Below are 21,403 nucleotides of genomic sequence, written 5' to 3' on the forward strand. Positions count from 1 at the left end.
GTCCCACAGAACTTTTCATTATTGGTTATTGCTTTCTATTATCCACATCTATCCTTTCAGCACTATAGGAAACTCTTAATTACGCATACCAACTGGAGAGATGAAACAAACCCACAACTGTAGGTGATTCAGTCGGAATGTGTAACTGGTGCTGGGGTGTAGCGCATTCCCTCTGTCTCTCTCCCACACGCACATATGCAGGTACAGACTTTCTCTGAGCCAAACTGAATTCCATCCTAGCTCAGCTATAAAGCCAAGAGCAGAGTTTACCCAACTTGGCAAAATTAAGGAGAGAAGGCTCCAAACCAGTACAGAGTATTGAAAGTTAACTGTACTGCCGCTGAGATGATTCAGAGAAACAGTGAATGACAGGGGGATATTATTATCATTGTTTCTCTTCAAAGAAAATGCACATTTATGCATGCACACAAGTGTGAGTGTCACCTATGAAGCCATGGGATCTGCCTGTTCTCTCGAAGATGCCAAAAGAAAAGATCCTTTGGTTTAGCTGTTGCCTTCAGTCAACAGCTCCAGCCCTATCCAATCTCCATTCCTCCATCTTTTTCCCCTGTCTATTTCACAAGTTGCTACAGAGAGAAAAAATAAAGCCCCTATTGTAATTTTTACTCAAGCATAGTCTTGATTTCCAGGGGCCCTGGGAGAGGAATGGCAAGCCATGGAGGGATAAAGGAGGTAGAAAGAAGGGAAATAGCAAGTCTATGCCAAGTCTATTTGTAAATCTTTACAGTTCAGCACTCTACATAAAACTGGACAGTTATCTTGTTCACAAATGTGTGTGTATGTGTTCTCAATTCCTCATCATACATCCTCCCTCTATCCTGAGACCCTTTTTTAATGTCCTAATTTTATTTTAAGGCAAGGAATAGTGACTTTATTCAGAAAGCTGGCAGACTGGGAAGACGGCAGACTGGTATACCCAAAAAACCATTTTTGATGTCCTAATTTTAAGTAAATGCATGTAAATAGAATGTTGTACATCACTCTGTCTGTAAATGTTCCTAATGTTTTTCATATCTGGTGCAGAATTCTCATTATACTGAAACTGCAAAACTCTGACAATCAACCAATAGGCAACATTAGGGCAGATGTTTTTATATCTTTTAGCTGAAATTTTCCTTGTCAATATGATAGCTGCTTAAATAAACAATCACTATGATCTTGGCCAAATATTGATAGTTATGTTATCAGCAATTATTTTTCACTTGGCAGCTGGAGAAGAAACTTATAGAAGTGCCTAGAGTTTGAGATCCTCTTCTCTGTGGGGGGAGACTGCAAGGGCCTGGAAGAGAGCCATATCACTGGTTTCCATTCTAGGGCTAGTTCCATGTAGCCAGGCTGGTGCTACCACCCACTCACCAAGCATGAGATGGGCTCTGTCCGTAGTGGAGCAGTCTAGTAGTTCTCCTCTTGGCTCAAACTTGGTTCAAATCTGAGTAACTTCTTTCCTGCTATAGAGTTCAGCTCTGGGTGATGGGCATACTAGTCCCAGAGACAATAACGATACTAGCTCTAAGAGAGGTTTTTGGTAATATGTAAGAAAAAGTAAGGCGTCTCTTGTGGCTCGGTGGTAAACCATCTGCCTGCCAATGCAGGAGACATCGATCCCTGGGTTGGGACGGTCCCCTGGAGAAGGAAATGGCAAACCGCTTCAGTATTCTTGCCTGGGAAATCCCATGGACAGAGGAGCCTGGTGGGCTACAGTTCATGAGGTCGCAGAGTCGGACATGACTTAGCGACTAAACAACAACAAGAGAAGGTAAGTTCAGCCTAGTTCAGAATCTAGTACAGATTTACTCCTTCATCGGGAAGTAAGAACAATGACCCAGCAGAACAGATACCTCTTTCCAGGTCAGGAGCATTTTCTAAAGGGTCTTAATTAAGACCAAACCTTTCCAGTTCTCAGAAGAAATCAGGAGCTCTTGCTTCCAAGTCTTTGGTGCTTTGATCTCCCACAATCTACCTAATCATCAAACTATGAAGTCTGAAAGATGTCAAATGTGAAGATGCCATAGACCGTTAGACCTTCCGAGTGCTAGCACTCCTCACGCTCAAAGTCAGTCACCCCTTCAACATAATAGCATCTGAAGACCCCTAATGGTGACAACAGCCAGAAGATTTCAGATTCTACAACAGTAAGCTTTCATCATGAAAACTTTCACCTTTTCTGCTTCCAAACCACAGAGGCCCCTGCTCCACTCCCACCCCCTGCCCCCTGCCCTTGTCTGTGGAAAAATTATCTTTCACAAAACCAGTCCCTGGAACCAAAAAGGTTGAGACTGCTGATAAAGATGATGATTTGTTCAAGGAATAGCCACAGAGAAAGGGGAGCAAAAGCCCATGTGCCCAAACAATTGTGTGAGGTAGAGTTATTTTGCCAACCTGGATTGTTCAACTTGGGTCTGATATATGAGAGAGAAATAAACATATCTTTTAAAATCCACTGTACTTTGAGATTCTGTTCCATCCTTTTAGCTTTACCCGAACACATTTTAAAACTTAAGGAACTGATATTAAATACAAATCCTTGGGCCTCAATCCAGAACAATTGAGTTCTGTGTATTAGAGATAAGACTGGAGCTGGCTCTGATGGCTTTAAGTGTGGGACCTCATGGGAGAGTCTGAGTAGGCCGTGGGGCTCGTCTTGCATAAGGTCAGAGAGCAGGGCCAGGTGAGCCGGCAGAGCCCTGGGCCTGTGAGAGCTGCAGGCTGTGCTGCTGGCGTGTGCTCTCCTTGTCTCCCCAGCTCAGGCTGTTCCAAGAACCCCGTGTTCTTCGTGACAGGACTGTGGGCTGAGCTCTGTCCTGTCACAGTCAGGGCCCCTTCTGAGAGCTCTGCTGGGCCCGGGAGGCAGAGTCTGTTAGCGGAAGTATTGGAGGAGCAAAGTTGGGAAGATGGGCTCTCAGAACACACCTCCACAAAGAGTAGTGGCTCTTACTTCTGCCTTCATCTTCTGTCCCTTCCTCATCTGACGTTCATGTTTTCTTCTGTCGATCAGATTGTGTCCTCAACTTTACGTCTCCTTTTTATACTCTGTGTCTTCTGCTTATTTGGCTTCCAGACTTTGCACCACTTAACTCTATGTTTTCTTCTCTGTGTATCTTGTATTCAAAGTCACTATTCAGATAAAGAGTGATGAGTTGGACAGATTTCTAGAACCAGGCCAGCCACCCACATGGCTTTTACTCAAAGGCCAATATTCAATCTGGCCTGGCTTCAACCCCAGTGGAGCAACCTGTTCATCCAAGGCTCAAGGAACACATAGCCCTGAGTTGCCCAGGTGGAAAAGGACAAGAACAGCACGAATTGCTGAACTCACTCTGGGAACACATCCAGCCCTTTTAGAGGAGTGCCTCCAAATCACTCCCGTGTCTGCTTCGGAAATTCTGTCTTGTCTTCCTTTAGAAAATTCTGAAATTGCTCAACTGTCTTTATAAAAATCATATTCATTATTAACATTTTTATGAGCTGCTTCTTTTGGGGCCTATTTACCAGGCACTATGATAATAGCTAACTCGTTTGAAAAGACCCTGATGCTGGGAAAGATTGAGGGCAGGAGGAGAAGGGGACAACAGAGGATGAGATGATTGGATGGCATCACCAACTCAATGGACACAAGTTTGGGTAAACTCTGGGAGTTGGTGATGGACATGGAGGCCTGGCGTGCTGCAGTCCATGAGGTCACAAAGAGTCGGACACGACTGAGTGACTGAACTGAACTGAACTGATGATAATAGCTGGGCTTCCCAGGTGGCTCAGTGGTGAAGAATCTACCTGTCAATGCAGGAGACACAGGAGATGCAGTTTCAATCCCTGGATGAGGAAGATCTCCTGGAGGAGGAAAGAGCAACCCACTCTAGTATTCTTGCCTGGGAAATCCCATGGACAGAAGAGTCTGGCAGGCTACAGTCCATGGGGTTTGCAGAGTCATACACAACAGAGCACCCACACATGATAATGGATATGAACATCACTTAATGTGTGGCAAATTATATTGACGTAAATTTAATCACAGTTCAAAATTACATTCATCATATATATATTTTTATTTTCTAGTTTTAGTCCTCATGTCAGGCAGTCACCTGTAAATTAATTATAAAAGTGAAGGTATGTTCATGCAGGCCTAGAGTGGCTGAGTAGACCTTTGGGCCCAGTGGGGAAAAATGTGATGATATTATGTGAGATGGCCTGTTATGAAAGCACAGTAATAACAGAATGGTTAATGAGTAAAATGTATTTACAGGCAAGCAATTGAGAAACATTCATACGTAAGGCATTATACCAGCTACTGTGGGAAAAAAGCATAATGAAAGAAATGTGTAGCCTGTACTGGATACAGGCTCATAAGATCGTACCTGAAGAGAGGAACATGTCTCTGTTGCTTGAAGTGAACAAGGCAGGCACTTGTAAATGAAGACTTAAAACCTTGAACTTGTTGGACAATCCATTAAAATAGCTAAAAAATGAATAAAGAGAAAACAGTACCAGGAGTGGGAAGAAACATGAAAAGAGTAGGTGGAAATATAGTTGTCGAGAGATGAATGCTAGAATAAATAACTTGAATGATTTTTTTTCCTCATAAGATTGCAGAAGGCTGAATGGCTCTCAAAGATTTCCAGGTCCTAATAAAACTGGTGAATGGGGCTTCCCTGGTGGCTCAGTGGTAAAGAATCCACCTGCCAATGCAGGAGACAAGGGTTTGATCCCTGATCTAGGATGATCCCGCATGCCAGGGAACAACGAAGCCTGTGGGCCACAACTATTAAGCCCGTGCTGCACAGCCTGAGAACCACAACTGCTGAGCCCTCGCGCTGTAACTACTGCAGCCTGTCTGCCCTAGAGCCTGTGCTCAGCAACAAGAGAAGCCACTGCAATAAGCCTGAGCACTGCAGCTAGAGAGCAGTCCCCACTGGACGCCCACACAGCAACGAAGACCTAGTACAACCAGCAAATAAATAAATGAAAATTATTAAAAAATAGAGAATAGAAATTGTCTCTGAAGTGTTGGGCACTAACGCCATTCATGAGGGCTCCATCTTCATGTCCTAATCACTTGCCAAAGGCTCCATCTCCTAATGCCACCATATTAGGAATTAGGATTTCAACATATGAATGGGGGGCGGTTACATAAAGATTTAAGTTATTTAGATCTCTTTTTTTCTGTATCCCGTTCAATGAGGTTTTGTCATACGGTCAGGTTTGAAATGTGGTCAGATTCACGCTACAGACATTCATGTGCAGGTTTTTATGTGAACATAACTTTTCAGGTCAGCTGGGTAAATACCCAGAAGCATGAATGCTGGGTTGTATGGTGGGTCTCTCTTTAGCTTTGGAAGAAACTGTCAAACCATCTTCCACAGTGGTACATTATTTTGCATTCCTACTAGAAGTGTCCCAATTGCTCCACATCTTCACTTGTATCCCTTGAACTTTGACATCTCTTCTCATTATTCAGAACAGTGTTCAATAGTGAGAAAATGAAGTAGTGAATGCATACACTGGCTGTAATACACTCTGTTTTAATCTTTTTTTTTTCAGTTTGTTTCCATAATCAAACAGTAATATTCACTGAAGGGCCAGGAGCTGGCGAAGCCTCTTGTTCTTTCTTCCCAAGGAAAAAGAATTAGGTAATCACCCCTTTGAGAGTAAAGAATTTCCATTCCCTACTTTACTTTTTAATATATCTGTGAGACTTTTGAATTATGTGCCATGTTGACACCCAATTGACATCTACACATAATTTATATAACTTTCATAGTCGTCCCAAATATATAGTTGTCTGAGACATACACTAATTCCTTTTATGATGTATTTATATTTGAAGCTTATTTTTATTGAGTTTAAATTATAAAACAATGCATGTTCATCGTAAAAATTTCAAAGCAGGAGAAAGTAAATGTCCGGTTTCACTCTCACATCCACTCTGGTGTCTAATTTTAAAGTAGTCCTTCTGATTACTGCTCATGTCATTGAGCTTTTAAACATTTTGAAAATTGCTTCTGGAGATAATCAGGTCAATATGTTTATTGTGTATAATCATAGGCCTTTTCTTCCACATATACATAGATTGGTGCACTCCCAGATAGATTTTTTAAAAGCATAAATTTGATCATATTATACATTTTTAATTCTGAGACTTGTTTTTCCCACAAAAAATATGTCCTGGTGCTCTTTCTACATCAATGGAAAGATCTATTCATTCATTGTGTTAAACTTATCATTTAAAAAATAATTTTACATTATAGGAAGCTGAATAATTGTACACAATCCCGGGTCCCTTTCATCCCAGCTTCCCCCAGTGGTAGCATGCTATGTAACTACAGTGCAATATCAAATAACAATACTGTTAACTAAGCTATAGGCCTCATTCAGATGTCATCAGTTTTTACATGCAATCAGTGTGAGTTTTAAGCCAGCTTTTTCACTCTCCTCCTTCACTCTTATCAAGAGGCTCTTTAGTTCTTCTTCACTTTCTGCCACTAGAGTGGTATCATTTGCATATCCGAGGTTGTTAACATTTCTGCAGTCTTGACTCCAGCTTGTAACTCACCCAGCCTGGCATTTCGCATGATGTATTCTGCATATAAGTTAAATAAAAGGGTGATAATATACAGCCTTGTCATACTCCTTTTCCAATTTCGAACCAGTCAGTTGTTCCATATAAGGTCCTATGTAAGGGTCTAAACTAAGATCATGGCATTTGGTTCCATCACTCCATGGCAAACAGAAGGGGAAAAAGTGGAAGCAGTGACAGATTTTCTCTTCCTGGGCTCCAAAACCACTGCAGATGGTGACTGCAACCACAAAATTAGAAGATGCTTGCTTCTTGGAAGAAAGGCTATGACAAACCTAGACAGTGTATTAAAAAGCAAAAACATCACTTTCCTGACAATCGTCCATATAGTCAAAGCTAGGATTTTTCCAGTAGTCATGTACAGATGTGAAAGTTGGACCATAAAGAAGGCTCAGTCCCAAAGAACTGATGCTTTCAAACTGTGGTGCTGAAGAAGACTCTAGAGAGTTCCTTGGACTGCAAGGATATCAAACCAGTCAATCCTAAAGGAGATCAACCCTAAATACTCATTGAAAGGACTGATGCTGAAGTTGAAGCTCCAATACTTTCGCCACCTGATACAAAGAGCTGACTCATTGGAAAAGACCCTGATGCTGAGAAAGACTGAAGACAAGAGGAAAAGAGGGCAGCAGAAGATGAGACGGATGGATAGCTTCACTGATTCAATGGGACGTGAACTTGGCAAACTCTGGGAGATGGTGAAGGACAGGGAAACCTGGCGTGCTGTTGTTCATGGGGTCACAAAGAGTCAGGCACGACTGAGCAGCTGAATGACAGAAGTGTGAGTGTGGGTGTAGTTACATGCAATTTTATCTTGTGTATAGATTCATGTAATCACTATGATAGTCAAAATACAGAACTGTTCCCTTACCACCAAGGAACTCTTCCACCCTTGGTAGCTACTGACTTGTTCTCCATATCTATGATTCTTTAATTTTAAGGTAAAGGAATGCATATAATGTATCGCCTTTCTGTTTATGTTTTTAAATTAAATCTTTTATTTTGGGATTATTATAGATTTACACGCAGACATAATAAATAAGAGTAATCTATGTACTGTCTACCCACTTCTCCAATGACAATATTATGTAAAACTGCAGTACTATATCAAAATTGGGATATTGACATTAACACAGTCAAGGTACAGAACATTTCTGTCATGGCGAATATCCCTCATGATCTCCTTTTATAAGTATATTTCACCTCCCCTCACCCTGGCAGCACACACGCACACATTCACACGTATTTTTTCCAGCTTTGTTTGGATATAATGGACATAAAATGTTGTGTGACTTTAAGGTACATTTAAGGTCCCTGAATATCTTTTCATGTCTTGTCAACTCATTTCTTGTTAGTACAGAAAAATATTCCATTTTCTGGATGTAACTACAGTTTATTTATCCATTCATCTATTGAAGAACATCTTGATTGCTTCCAAGTTTTGGCAATTGTGAATGAAGCTGCTATAAATATCTGTGGGCATGTTTTTATGTAGATATCCATTTTTATCTCCTTTGGGCAAATACCAATGGGTACAGCTGCCGGATCGTATAATGAGTATGTTTGGTTTTGTAGGAAATGTGAAATGTCCTCTAAAACAATTGCCATTTTCCATTCCTACTGGCTACTCCTTTTCTTCTAAGGGATTCTTGCCCACAGTAGTAGATATAATGGTTATCTGAATTAAATTCGCCCATTCCCATCCATTGTAACTCACTGATTCCTAAAATGTTGATGTTCAATCCTGCCACCTGTACGTCTTCTTTGGAAAAATGTCTATTTAGGTCCCCTGCCCCTTTTTTAATTGGGTTGTTTGTTTTTTCTATTGAGTTATATGAATTCCTTATATATTTTGGGTATTAATCCCTTATCAGAAATATCATTTACAAATATCTTCTCCCATTTAATAGATTGTTTTTTCATTTTGTTGACAGTTTCCTTCACAGTTCAAAAACTTTAAGATTTGGCCCCATTTGTTAACTTTTGCAATATTCTTTTGGATCAGTCTCTTCAGACAAGAGAAACAATAGCAATGACAAGCCTAGACAGTGTCTTGCAGAGACATCACTTCGTCAACAAAGGTCCATATAGTCAAAGCTCTGGTTTTTCCAGAAGTCATGTACAGATGTGAGAGTCGGAATAAAGAACGCTGAGTGCCAAAGAACTGATGCTTTTTTCCCCCCATAGAAAGCAGAAAAATAATTTATTCCAAAAAATGGCAGAAATATGGAATTTATCCTGAAATTCACTCATACTTTGGTATAATAAACTATGATATAAGTTTGTGGGACAGATTTTCCCTTGAACATGTTCTCCTACTGACTGCCCCACTGGAGACTTTTTATCATGTAACAGTTTTTAAACATTTTCCTGATTCTCATGTTGTGAGCAGGCAGGAGCCGTCTTCAAATCCACAGAATTCCAAGGAGAGAGTAATGTTATTTCTCAGGAGAACAGCAAGATCTCAGAAGAGTATACATAAATATTTTACAGAGGCAGCGTAGTTTAAACAGGCACATCATTCATCAAAGCATAAAAAGGGCGACAGGAAAAAAGTACTACATTGTAGAATATGATATTCAAATGTGGGTGAAAATTTAAGGCAGCTGATGGCCACAGTCAAGGGATGTGGTCTGGGTATGGAGGTGTTTTTTCATCTAGAGGAGCTCTCTGCATGATCTCAATGACTCAGTACTGGTGAGCAAGCCAATTCCCCAAGGCCAGTGATACTTGAGGCACCAGAATGTTTCATTTTCAGCTGTGGTCCAAAGAGAGGGTTGAGGTGGGCCTGAATTGCAATCAGCCAAAAGAGATAGCAGCAAATGGAACAGGTCACCAACATAGTGATAACAACTCCCTGCTTGGGATCCTTACAGATGAATCAGAGCATCTGGAAAGCCAGTGATGCCCCAGAACACACTCATCATGGTAAGAGACACGGTGAGGCCAGTATATACCATGGTTGCTGTGGAAGGTGCCAGCCCTGCCAAGTTACCTCGACTTTAATCCCATCCTGAATTGATGCTTTTGAACTGGGGTGCTAGGGAAGACTCTTGAGAGTCCCTTGGGCTGCAAGGAGAACAAGCCAGTAAATTCTACAGGAAATCAACCTTGAGTATTTACTGGGAGAAGTGATGCTGAAGCTGAAGCTCCAATATTTTGGACACCTGATGTGAAGAGCCGACTCATTGGAAAAGACCCTGATGCTGAGAGAGATGGAAGGCAAAAGAAGAAGGGGGCAGCAGAAGATGAGCTGGTTAGATAGCATCACTGACTCGGTGGACATGAGTCTGAGCAATGGGGAGAAGCACTGGAGCAGGAGATAGAGCAGGAGCCCCATGTGTGTTGGAGGGCACACTGGGTAGGTCCTGGCAGGCTTGTCAGAACACTAGGCAGTTATCAATTTGGTGTCTCTGCACTGGGACTGAAAACAAGAAAGTCTTTGTTCTGACTCTTTTTAAAAAAAACATTTCTTTACTCAATTATTTAGCTGCACTGGATCTTAGTTGCTGCACTCAGGACCTTCGATCTTCATAGCAGCATTCAGAATCTTTGAACACTCAGAATCTTTGAACATTGCAAGCTGAGTCTTAGCTACTGGATCACCAGGGAAGACTCTTTGCTCTTACTCTTCAATAGTAGAAACTCAGTTTCTTAGCAGGGGACCAAGTCCCACCGGCTTTCAAACTAGCTAAAGGGGTTAATCTTCTCAGTGTCAGGCTCCAGTGCTGGGGTGTCTAGTATATGACTCATTCTGTCACTCCTCTGAGAGGATCTTCAAGTTTGTGATATCTCCTTCCTATTCTGTGTCACTTACAGGTCTTAATGAGATTTGGTGCTGAAAGCTCAGCTTCTGTCTACACCAGTGCCAAATCAAATCTCAGAGAGAGTTTTGGTTGCCTTTTGGATAGCTTTATTACTTTACCAGGCAAAGGGGAACACAGCTCCTGGCTTGAGAAACTATGTGTCCCTACCCAGGAGGAGTTGATGAAGAGTTTTATAACAACAGTGCCCAAGGATGGGGTTGCTGACAAGCTTAGGTTGTGTGCAGGTCTCAGATGGTTGGGTCTTTTAATCCCGATGAGTTTCTCAAGTCTTCAGGTGGTTTCTTGGCTGCTCCTCCCTCTTGATTAGCAATCTGCCCTTTGGAACTCAGGGAAGGCCATGGAGGCTGGAGTCTTGCCTATGAGAAATGGGAGACAAAGAGGCCTCTACAGGGTCCCACTTGGTTTCAGATTGCATTTCCTCCTCCTACCAGACTCCATGCAGGCCTTTCTTTACAGCTTTGGTTGTAGAAGAACCTTTCTGCTAGTCTTCAAGTCATTTGCAGCAAAAGTGCCTCTCTACATAGTTGTAGGTCTGATGTGTTCTAGTGGGAAGGTAAGCTTATGGTCTTCCTACTTCACCATCTGGGTCCTGTCTTTGGGGTTTTTACATTGTTCATGAATCTAACTTTTTGCACATAAGTGAAAAGTGAAAGTGAAGTCACTCAGTCATGTCCAACTCTTTGTGACCCATGGACTATAGTCGGCCAGGCTCCTCCATCCATGGGATTTTCCAGGCAAGAATACTGGAGTGGGTTGCCATTTATTTCTCCAGAGGATCTTCCTGACCCAGGGATCGCACCCAGGTCTCCCACATTACAGGCAGATTCTTTACCATCTGAGCAACCAGGGAATCCCTTTTACACACAAAGAGTACATGAAAGAGACTCTTGATGAAAGTGAAAGAGGAGAGTGAAAAAGTTGGCTTAAAGCTCAACATTCAGAAAATGAAGATCATGGCATATGGTCCCATCACTTCATGGCAAATAGATGGAAAAACAGTGGAAACAGTGGCAGACTTTATTTTTGGGAGCTCCAAAATCACTGCAGATGGTGACTGTACCCATGAAATAAAAAGATGTTTACTCCTTGGAAGAAAAGTTATGACCAACCTAGAGAGCATATTAAAAAGCAGAGACATTACTTTGCCAACAAAGGGCCATCTAGTCAAGCCTATGGTTTTTCCAGTAGTCATGTATGGATGTGAGAGTTGGACTATAAAGAAAACTGAGCACTGAAGAATTGATGCTTTTGAACTGTGGTGTTGGAGAAGACTCTTGAGAGTCCCTTGGACTGCAAGGAGATCCAACCAGTCCATTCTAAAGAAGATCAGTCCTGGGTGTTCATTGACGGGACTGATGTTGAAGCTGAAACTCCAATACTTTGGCCACCTGATGCAAAGAGCTGACTCATTTGAGAAGACCGTGATGTTGGGAAAGATTGAGGGCAGGAGGAAAAGGGGATGACAGAGGATGAGATGCTTGGATGATATCACCAACTCAATGGACATCAGTTTAGGTAGACTCCAGAAGTTGGTGATGGACAGGGAGGCTGGCATGCTGCGGTTCATGGGGTCGCAAAGAGTTAGACATGACTGAGCGACTGAGCTGAACTGAGCTGAATATTTGATTAAATGTATGTCACATGTTTACGCATCCTTCCACTGATGAACACTTCAATCATTTGTTTATTGTGAATAGTGCTGCTTTGAACATGCATGTACAAATATCTGTTTATGGTCTTGCTTTCAATTCTTCTGGGTATATATCAAGAAGTGAATTTTTAAATTAAATTTCTTTCAATTTAGAACCACTAGCAGAACCACTGACTGTAACTGCCCACCCTAGCCCAGCATCATAGTAATCACTTACAGGAGTTATCTTAAACTAGAGGGTCTAGTAAGGAATACAAAACCAACAAGCTACCAGCAACCAGAAGAATACAGGAAAAATCAAAAGGAGAGAGGAGATTCCTGTCCATAAGGCCCAGCAACTTCCCAGAATCCTTGCTGGACTCCATCTTGACTGACACATGTTCCACCAGGAAGGATCCAAAGGTAAACCCAATTACCATAAAGCCCAACACTGCAATCCCATGCAGAACATTTCTCCTGGGTTTCCTTACCCTACTACTCTCCATCCAGGCCCCTCTTCCCAATAAAATCTCTTGCTTTGACAGCACATGTGTCTCCTTGGACAATTCATTTCTACTTTGTCTCTGTCCATTCGGTGCACCTCTGTAAGCTCTGATACTCAGGACATCACAGTGACCCTAAGGGGAAGACATGATTTGAACTGAGCAACAACTGTGTTTCAGTAGAGCCATTGACCCTCTGGGACTTCCAAGTGGCACGGATGGTAATCCACCTGCCAATGCAGGAGACCTAAGAGACACAGGTTCAATCCCTGGGTTGGCATAATGCCCTGGAGTAAGAAATGGCAATCAATTTCAGCATTTGTGCCTGGAAAATTCCACTGATAGAGGAGCCTGGCAGGCTACAGTTCATGCAGCTGCAAAGAGTCGGACATGACTGAGCACACACACACACACATTGACCCTCTAATGACCCGTAAGGATCGCATTGTTCTCCAGGTTTTCTCATTTTGACCCCATTCTCAGCTCAGTTATGGGTATGAAGGCCTGAAACATAAATATTGCCTCCATATGTTTGTAAAAGTATAAATTTAAATATGCCTAAGGTGAGACTTTTTTCCCCCTGAATTTAATGGAGAGATACTTTGGGATTTACTCACAAAGGTAACTCTAATTCTAAAGACTGAGTGTTTAGACTCTCTTTTTATGCAACCATTCAAGCTAAGGAACTGACATTTCCTGATGCTGATAAAGGGTAGGAGTTCGCTGATATGAAAATGTGGCATTCTGAGAAACTGGCACTTAAAATTGGATAACATGCCCAAATCAGCTCTTAAAGACACATTTCTTCAATGACACTTTCTCAGATTTATTTATATTAACTTTGAGAAACGGACAACTTTCAAGACCACAATAAGAAATAAACTGCTCAGAAACAGCAGTTGAATAAGGTTATGTTTGGGGCTCCCCCTCCCTCACTATGTAATCCTTATTTCAAACATTATTTGGGACCGCGTTGTAGATATCTTCTGTGTTTTGATTTTCCCCCGCCTTTTCAAATGGACATTTGCTACTTTTGTATTTGGTGTCCATTCCTTTGTTTGTATTGCAGGGGAGCAGCCTTTTGTCAGCAACTGCAGTTCTACTGGGGTTTTAACTGTGTGATTTTGCCTTTTCTTCTCAGAAAAAAGCATGAACTTCAGGTGGACCAAAAAGAGGAACTCACATTTCTGGATTTATTCACATGACAAAAACAAGACCAATCAGAAAGGTTATTTTCTCTGTTGGATGAATGTGAGAGAGGATGGCATATCTTTCAGTGACCCTACATAGTGTTATAAAGGTGCTAATGATTTACCCTGCCATTCTGTGGAGAGGCCCTGCCTGCACATGAACTTAGCAAAGAAAGCAGAGTGGAGTGAGAGAGAAAACAAGAGTCTAGTGAAGGACTGGATTTCTTCATCCTGCTGTGTGCCCTGGACGTCTGCCTCTGTGAGTCAGTACAGGTCCTCTTGGGTTTAAGTTAATTTTTTGCACTCTTGCCCCTGGTCTGGTTAAAACCAGACATTCCCCTTGCTGTAATATTATGAATATTCTGCATCTGTAAAATTTCATTGATTAATATATTTGTATAGTCTGGAAAATAATCCATTCTAAGAATCTACAATTCAATGAATATAGAACACTGATTATCTCAAATATTAGCTCTTACAGTTACAATTGTAGTGGTGTTTTTGTTGTGTCCATGAATACATCCATGGCAACTTAAACTTTCCTTAAATTCTTGGACATTTGTTTTTGAAGTTGAAATTTTTGTTCCTATGCAGTAAAACTTGCTGTCCATATTGCCATCTAAAATATGGTACATAGAATTCAAGATATTGAAATTGGGGGGAAGTATCAGATTTTTAAAATAATTTTTATTACACTTGCCAAAGTTTTCACTATAACCAGAAATATAGGATTATTCCCCTTATCACACTCTCATCAGCAATGAATTTGGAAACTTTAATAGTTATTACCAGTTTGAAAGATACAAATTTCACTTTTATTCTGTGGTTGGGGCTATAAAATTATTACATGATTATTGTCTATTGATGCCTCATATTAAGCTGTATTTACAAATCCTGCCTTTCTTTAAAGAGATTTACACTGAAAACACTTAATGACCCCTCAGAGATATATATTCATGTACCTAAGGAGCCTTTGACTAGCCTCAATTTTTTTAAACTGTAAATAGAGTGTTCTGACCTGGCAGTCAGGACCCATACTTTAGGAGAAAATGCTCTAGACAGACAGCCTCTCTCAGGCCCCTCCCAGCCTATAATCTAAGCTGCCTTAACACTCCCAAACAAGTTTAAAAGTAAAGAGGAATAACCTTGTGAATTTGTTTAAAGCGCAAATTTCTGGGTCCATTCATAGACACAACAAAATGCTTTTTCACTCTCCTCATTCACCCTCATCAAAGAAGCTCTTTAGTTCCCCTGCGCTTTCTGCCATTAGAGTGGTATCATCTGCATACCTGAGATTGTTGATATTTCTCTCGGCAATCTTGATTCCAGCTTGGGTTTCTCTAGCTGATCATTTCACATGATGTACTCTGCATAGAAGTTAAATAAACAGGGTGATGATATACACCCTGGAGATACTCCTTTCCCAATTTTGAACCAGTCCATTCATTGTTCTACGTCTGGTTCTAACTGCTGCTTCTGACCTGCATACAGGTTTCTCAGGAGGCAGGTAAGGTAGTCTTGTATTCCCATCTCTTTAAGAATTTTCCACTTTGTTGTGATTTCGCAGTCAAAGGCCTTAGCGTAGTCAAAGAAGCAAAAGTAGATGTTATTCTGGAATTCCCTTGCTTTCTCTATGATCCAATGAATGTTGGCAATTTGATCTCTGGTTCCTCTGCTTCGTCTAAACCCAGCTTCTATGTATGATTAATTCTCGGTTCATGAACTCTGAAGCCTAGCTTGAAGGATTTTGAGCATTACCTTGCTAGCATGAGAAATGAGCACAATTTGAACATTTTTCAATGTTAAAATTGAAAATTTAAAAATTAAGTTTACTGTTTAAAAATGAAAAAAAAAAAAAAAAAGGTAGTTTGAACATTGTTTGACATTTCCCTTCATTTGTTTGGAATGAAAACTAACCTTTTCCAGTCCTGTGAATCATTCAGTAAAAGAATTATCAAATACATAAGTGAAAGTGTTAGTTGCTCAGCCTTGTCTGACTCTTTGTGACCCTATGGACTGTAGACTGCCAGGCTCTGTTTCCGTGGAATTCTCCAGGTAAAGATTCTGAAGTGGGTAGCTATTCCCTTCTCCAGGGACTTTCCCAATCCAGGGATCAAACTGGGTCTCCTGTTTTGCAGGTAGATTCTTTATCATCTGAGCCACAAGGGAAGCCCCGTTAAATACATAAGGTAACTTTTTAAAATTAATTTATTTTTTAATTGAAAGATAATTGCTTTATAGAATCTTGTCACTTTCTGCCAAATATCAACATGAATCAGCCATAGGTATACTTTTTTCCCCTTCCGCTTGAACCTCCCTCTCATCTCCCTCCCCATCCCACCTGTCTAGGTTGTTACAGAGCATAAGGTCAATTTTTAACTTAGAGATGAGTGAATGAACTTTATTCTCCAAATGATCAGTACTGAAATTACATATAAACCATGTGAAAAAAAATCACCACCTCTTTTACTTCAATATAAATTCCAGATGGATGAAAGGCTCAAACTTTCTGAAAATCCATAGACATAAGATAGCATGTAAGTGAAAACACATATACTTGGGGGTGAGTGAAGATTTTGAGAAGCCTGAAACCACAGCATGAATTCATAAACAAAGGATGAAGAGCTTAGAGGATACACAAATGAAGGGCTGTCCTGGCCCTGGTGCTACAGGAGCCTCAACTCTGCTGCCCAGGCTCACCCTGTCCTGGTTCCTCCAGCCCAAGATACCACAGAGACCACAAATATTGATATCCATCTCTACCTTGGTCAGGGTCTCTGGGTTATTTTCAATATTAGAAAATAACTTGTGTTTTCCCCATTGGAAGACTTCTCTTCTACCAAGAGCACAGTGGAGTAAACAAACAAAAAAAAACAGAAGACTGTTCTGCAGCAGCACAGCTAGGCTCTGTGGAAAATGGATGTTTTTTTACAGCTCTCCGGTGGCTCAGAGATGAGTTTAGTACTGGCCACTTTGGTGGTCTGTGTGTTTCTGGTAGTCTCTTCTTCTAGAGTTGCAAAGCCAACCTAGGGAAGGAGGTATATTCTAGCCTCAGGTGGGGAAGCGAGACTGAAGGAAGTCATACAATAGCACTGAGGAACAGAGATGTGAAAATCAGACTGACTTGTGAAAAAGGCTTGAACCAAGATTCTGCCAGACCTAAGGTAAAATTTGAAGCAATGTCCCATCACAAAGAGATACTGTTTACTATCAAACAACAACAAAGCTATAAGAATATCTTTATCATAAGCTTGTTTGGATGATGATGTATGTTTAGTGCTGAACTCAGGGCTTGGTGTATACTTGCCTATGATCTTTAGTTCAGTTCAGTCGCTCAGTCGTGTCCGACTCTTTGCGACCCCATGAATCGCAGCACGCCAGGCTCCCTGTCCATCACCAAATCCCGGAGTTCACCCAGACTCACGTCCATCGAGTCAGTGATGCCATCCAGCCATCTCATCCTCTGTCATCCCCTCTCCTCCTGCCCCCAATCCCTCCCACCATCAGTCTTTTCCAATGAGTCAACTCTTCGCATGAGGTGGCCAAAGTACTGGAGCTTCAGCTTTAGCATCATTCCTTCCAAAGAAATCCCAGGGCTGATCTCCTTCAGAATGGACTGGTTGGATCTCCTTGCAGTCCAAGGGACTCTCAAGAGTCTTCTCCAACATCACAGTTCAAAAGCATCAGTTCTTCGGCACTCAGCCTTCTTCACAGTCCAACTCTCACATCCATACATGACCACAGGAAAAACCATAGCCTTGACTAGATGGACCTTAGTCGGCAAAGTAATGTCTCTGCTTTTGAATATGCTATCTAGGTTGATTATAACTTTTCTTCCAAGGAGTAAGCATCTTTTAATTTCATGGCTGCAGTCACCGTCTGCAGTGATTTTAGGCATTGTTATTTATTATTTTTTATTTTTACTTTAAGGAAACCACAAGAAAGTACTTAATTCAGCTGTTCAACTTTGCTCTTCTCTTTTCCTATTTCAAGCACTGCCACTCTTGCGGGCGGTCAATATTCCCAGTATGAGGATATCTCCAGCCCCATCCTTAACATATCCACTCTCTGAAGCTTTGACCATACAAAGAATAAATTAGGCAAAAGACCATGGGCAAAGATAGGCCAAGAAGCCTGCTCTCTAGTGTACCTAAGGTACTTGCCTTCCCCTGGGAAGAAATATTCCTTGGAGAATTCTTGCTCAACAGTCAGATCTGGACAGGGATTAAAAAGTGATCAATAGACCCAAGAATCCTCTATGAATGATGACATTTTCCACTAAATAGTAGACTGTGCCCTGATGTCTAGCACTTGGGCCTATTTTCTGGACCACAGGTCACTACTGCTCAGGCTCCCTTGTTGTTGATGTTGTTGTTGTTTAGCCACCCAGTCATTTTCGACTCTGTGACCCCGTGGACTGCAGTAAGCCAGGTCTCCCTGTCCCTTACCATCTCCTGGAGTTTGCCCAAGTTCATGTTCATTGTGTTGGTGATGCCGTCCACCCATCTCATCCTCTGACACCCTCTTCTGCTCTCACTCTTTCCTAGCATCAGGGACTTTCCCAATGAGTCATCTGTTCGCATCAGACAACCAAAATACTGGAGCTTCAGCTTCAGCATCAGTCCTTCCAGTGAATATTCAGGTTACATCTCCCTTAAGTTTGACTGCTTTGATCTCCTTGCTGTCCAAGGGACTTGCAGGAGTCTTCGCCAGCACCACAGTTTGAAGGCATCAACTCTTTGGCATTTTGCCTTCTTTATGGTCCAACTCTCACAACCATACGTGACTACTGGGAAGACCATAGCCTTGACTATATGGACCTTTGTCAGCAGAGTAATGTCTCTGCTTTTGTCTAAGTTTGTCATTGCTTTCCTGCCAAGAAGCAACTGTCTTCTGATTTCATGGCTGTAGTCACTGTCCACAGTGATTTTGGAGTCCAAGAAGAAGAAATGTATCAACTTCCACATTTCCCCTTCTATTTGGCATGCAGTAATGGGGCCAGGTGCCATGATCTTAGTCTCGTGTTTTAATATTGAATCTTAAGCTGGCTCTTTCACTCTCCTCCTTTACCCTTATCAAGAGGCTCTTTAGTTCCTCTTCACTTTCTGCCATTAGAGTGGTATCATCTGCACATCTGAGGTTGTTGCTATTTCTCCCGCCTATCTTGATTTCAGCTTGTAACTCATTCAACCCGGCATTTCTCTTGACAAACAGAGTGACAGAAGACAGCCCTGTCTTACTCCTTTCTCGATCTTGAACCAGTCAGTTGTGCCATACAGGGTTCTAACTGTTGCTTCTTGACCCCCATCCAGGTTTCTCAGGAGACAGGTAAGATGGCTTCCTTAAGGAATGTTTTTCTTGAAGTCCCCTAACATGATTAGCATGAAGCATTATAAAGATGTGCCTCAGAAGTAGGTGCTATATTAAATATTTCCATTTCTTTTTAAATAGTAGAATTCTTGAAAGAATATAAGGAACCACCCAGTTTCCCATATTTGTGTGGTAAAGACAGTTGTTCATGTATATGACAGGTATTGGGGAAATATTAGTGCAGCCTCCAGTGGGGTGACTAGACATGGTGACGAACACATATGGAAGGAAAGCTGTGACTGTGCAGTCTCTGATGATGAGGGTACCATGATGGCACATAGGCACACAGGATGGGAAGAATTTAGAGACAGGAAAATCTGAGAAGGAATCATGAAGTCTTCCTTAAAGAAAAGATTAAAAAAAGACTCACAAGGTCAGTAATGTACCTTAGTGAAAGAGTTCTTCTGAGTGGGGAGAGGTGGCCGAGGAGACTGTAACTTGGACCCACGATTCCAGGCAATGAGGTGATGGTAATAGTATTTAGACCAATCCACACACATTTGGTGCTCATTTGACATGATGGATCTTGCTTGATCCCTTGTGCAAGGGTATTGATGGTCAGAAATGAGCAAGAGGAGAAAGCCAGAAGATGAAGAATGAAGTGAAGTGAAATCACTCAGTAGTGTCCAACTCTTGCGACCCCATGGACTGTAGTCCATCAGGCTCCTCTGTCCATGGGATTCTCTAGGCAAGAATACTGGAGTGGGTTGCCATTTTCTTCTCCAGGGAATCTTCCTGATCCAGGAATCAAACCCGAGTATCCTGCATTGCAGGCAGATTCTTTACTGACTGAGCTATGAGGGAAGCCCAAGATGAAGAATGGTCCTCAGAAAAGCAAGATGTTGGTGAGGGGGAAAGGGGGATCATGTACAGCTCTTTAGAGCAAGTTCTTAACTCCAGGAAGAGAACAGATACATTTGCTTCAGAAGGAGGGAGTGCATGAGCCTCTTCTCTGCCTCCTGCCTCAGTGCCCTCTTGACTTCTTGTCCTCTTTCCCTTCCTTCCTGCCCTTCACCTCTCTCTTGCTCTCTTCCTTAGTTCTTCCTTGTTTCCTTCTCTCTCTCTCTCCACTGTTGTCTCTCGCTGCCTTTCTCCTTTTCTCTCCATTTTCCTTCACCTTTCCCTCTCTTACCCACAGTCTTTTAGATTGAATATAGCTCCCTTAAGGTCACCTTGGAGTAAATATTTCACAGGTATTGAGACAGATCCTGAGTTGTCAAATTTTAAACGGTCCAAAGTCTTAGAGCTCAGAACAGCAGTAGGTGGTAGAAATGGGCCTGCACAGGAACAGAAGGCACAGCCTCACAGTGGACACAACTCCTTCTCTCTTGTATTCCCTGCAGGGAAACATGGGGACTCTGATCAACAAGCAGCCCCTGTTTCTGCTCTTCCTGCTGCTGAAGCCACTGCAGTTTGTGAGGATAACTGATCCATATTTATCAGCTGAAAGACGAGAAGAATTAGAAGACTATCTAGATGACTTATATGCTACAGGGCCTACCAAACCACCTACCAAGGAAACATTCAAAACCCGTGTCATTATTGATTCTGAAATGCCGTTAACTGACCGAGAATACTGCAATCACGAAATGAAGATGAAACGTGTTCACAATAGGCTTTACTGTGCTAAAGAGCATTTCTTCCTCCAAGCATCATATGACGACATTCAAAAGATCTGTTATAACATGTTTGTGCGATGTAAAGATGGGATTAGGAAATGTCACAGGAGCCGGAAAATAATATCAGGAGTGCATTGTGTTTTAACAAGTGGGGTCATGATGCCATTTTGTGAATACATATCGTCTTACAAGGAGGGATGGGTCTTTATCACTTGTCAATGGGAAGATAATACTGGAGAAATTATCCCTGTGTCTGTAACTGATATTTTGGGCATATAAAGAACCATCCACCAGGAAAATCTCTTTCCCTCCACCCCTCTAGAAGTATATTCTCTAAGATGTTAAAGCAAGAAGATAGAATCCTATTCTTACTGATCCTTACAAGTCAAACTTGAGAATGGAAATTTTGATCCCATTTACTTTCATCATTCACTGCCTGCCCTTTTTCTCCTTACACCAGCCAAAGGAAAGGTGGGCTGGATTAGGAGATAGTGCTCTGAGACGTGGATTCAAACAGGTCACAGAGTTTAGCACACTTTGAATTTTTTATGTGGATGAATGCCTGCAGGGAAAGGATGACCAGCACCAAGAGGAATAGGAAATGTTTCCTGATAAGTGAAAGTGAAAGCCCCTCAGTCTTGTCCGACTCTTCGTGACCCCATGGACTATACA

At 41.7% G+C, this 21,403-nt stretch overlaps 1 protein-coding gene across 1 annotated transcript; it reads left to right on the forward strand.

Moving 5' to 3' along the window:
• Positions 1-13,899: 13,899 nt before the first annotated feature.
• On the forward strand, positions 13,900-21,010 carry LOC128054645 (inactive ribonuclease-like protein 9). Its single transcript, XM_052647289.1, has 2 exons — positions 13,900-14,001; positions 20,456-21,010. Exons 1-2 carry the CDS (start codon positions 13,900-13,902, stop codon positions 21,008-21,010), a joined length of 657 nt encoding a protein of 218 aa, XP_052503249.1.
• The last annotated feature ends 393 nt before the right edge of the window (positions 21,011-21,403 follow it).

This window comes from Budorcas taxicolor, chromosome 10, assembly GCF_023091745.1.
Source record: "Budorcas taxicolor isolate Tak-1 chromosome 10, Takin1.1, whole genome shotgun sequence".
NCBI classification, from domain to species: Eukaryota; Metazoa; Chordata; class Mammalia; order Artiodactyla; family Bovidae; genus Budorcas; species Budorcas taxicolor.

Bases quoted from the DNA above. Each gene is read 5' to 3' on its own strand.
- LOC128054645 (XM_052647289.1), top strand. From the start codon at position 13,900: ATGAACTTAGCAAAGAAAGCAGAGTGGAGTGAGAGAGAAAACAAGAGT. The intron at 14,002-20,455 runs GTGAGTCAGTAC...TATTCCCTGCAG, and splicing joins TGCCCTGGACGTCTGCCTCT to GGAAACATGGGGACTCTGAT.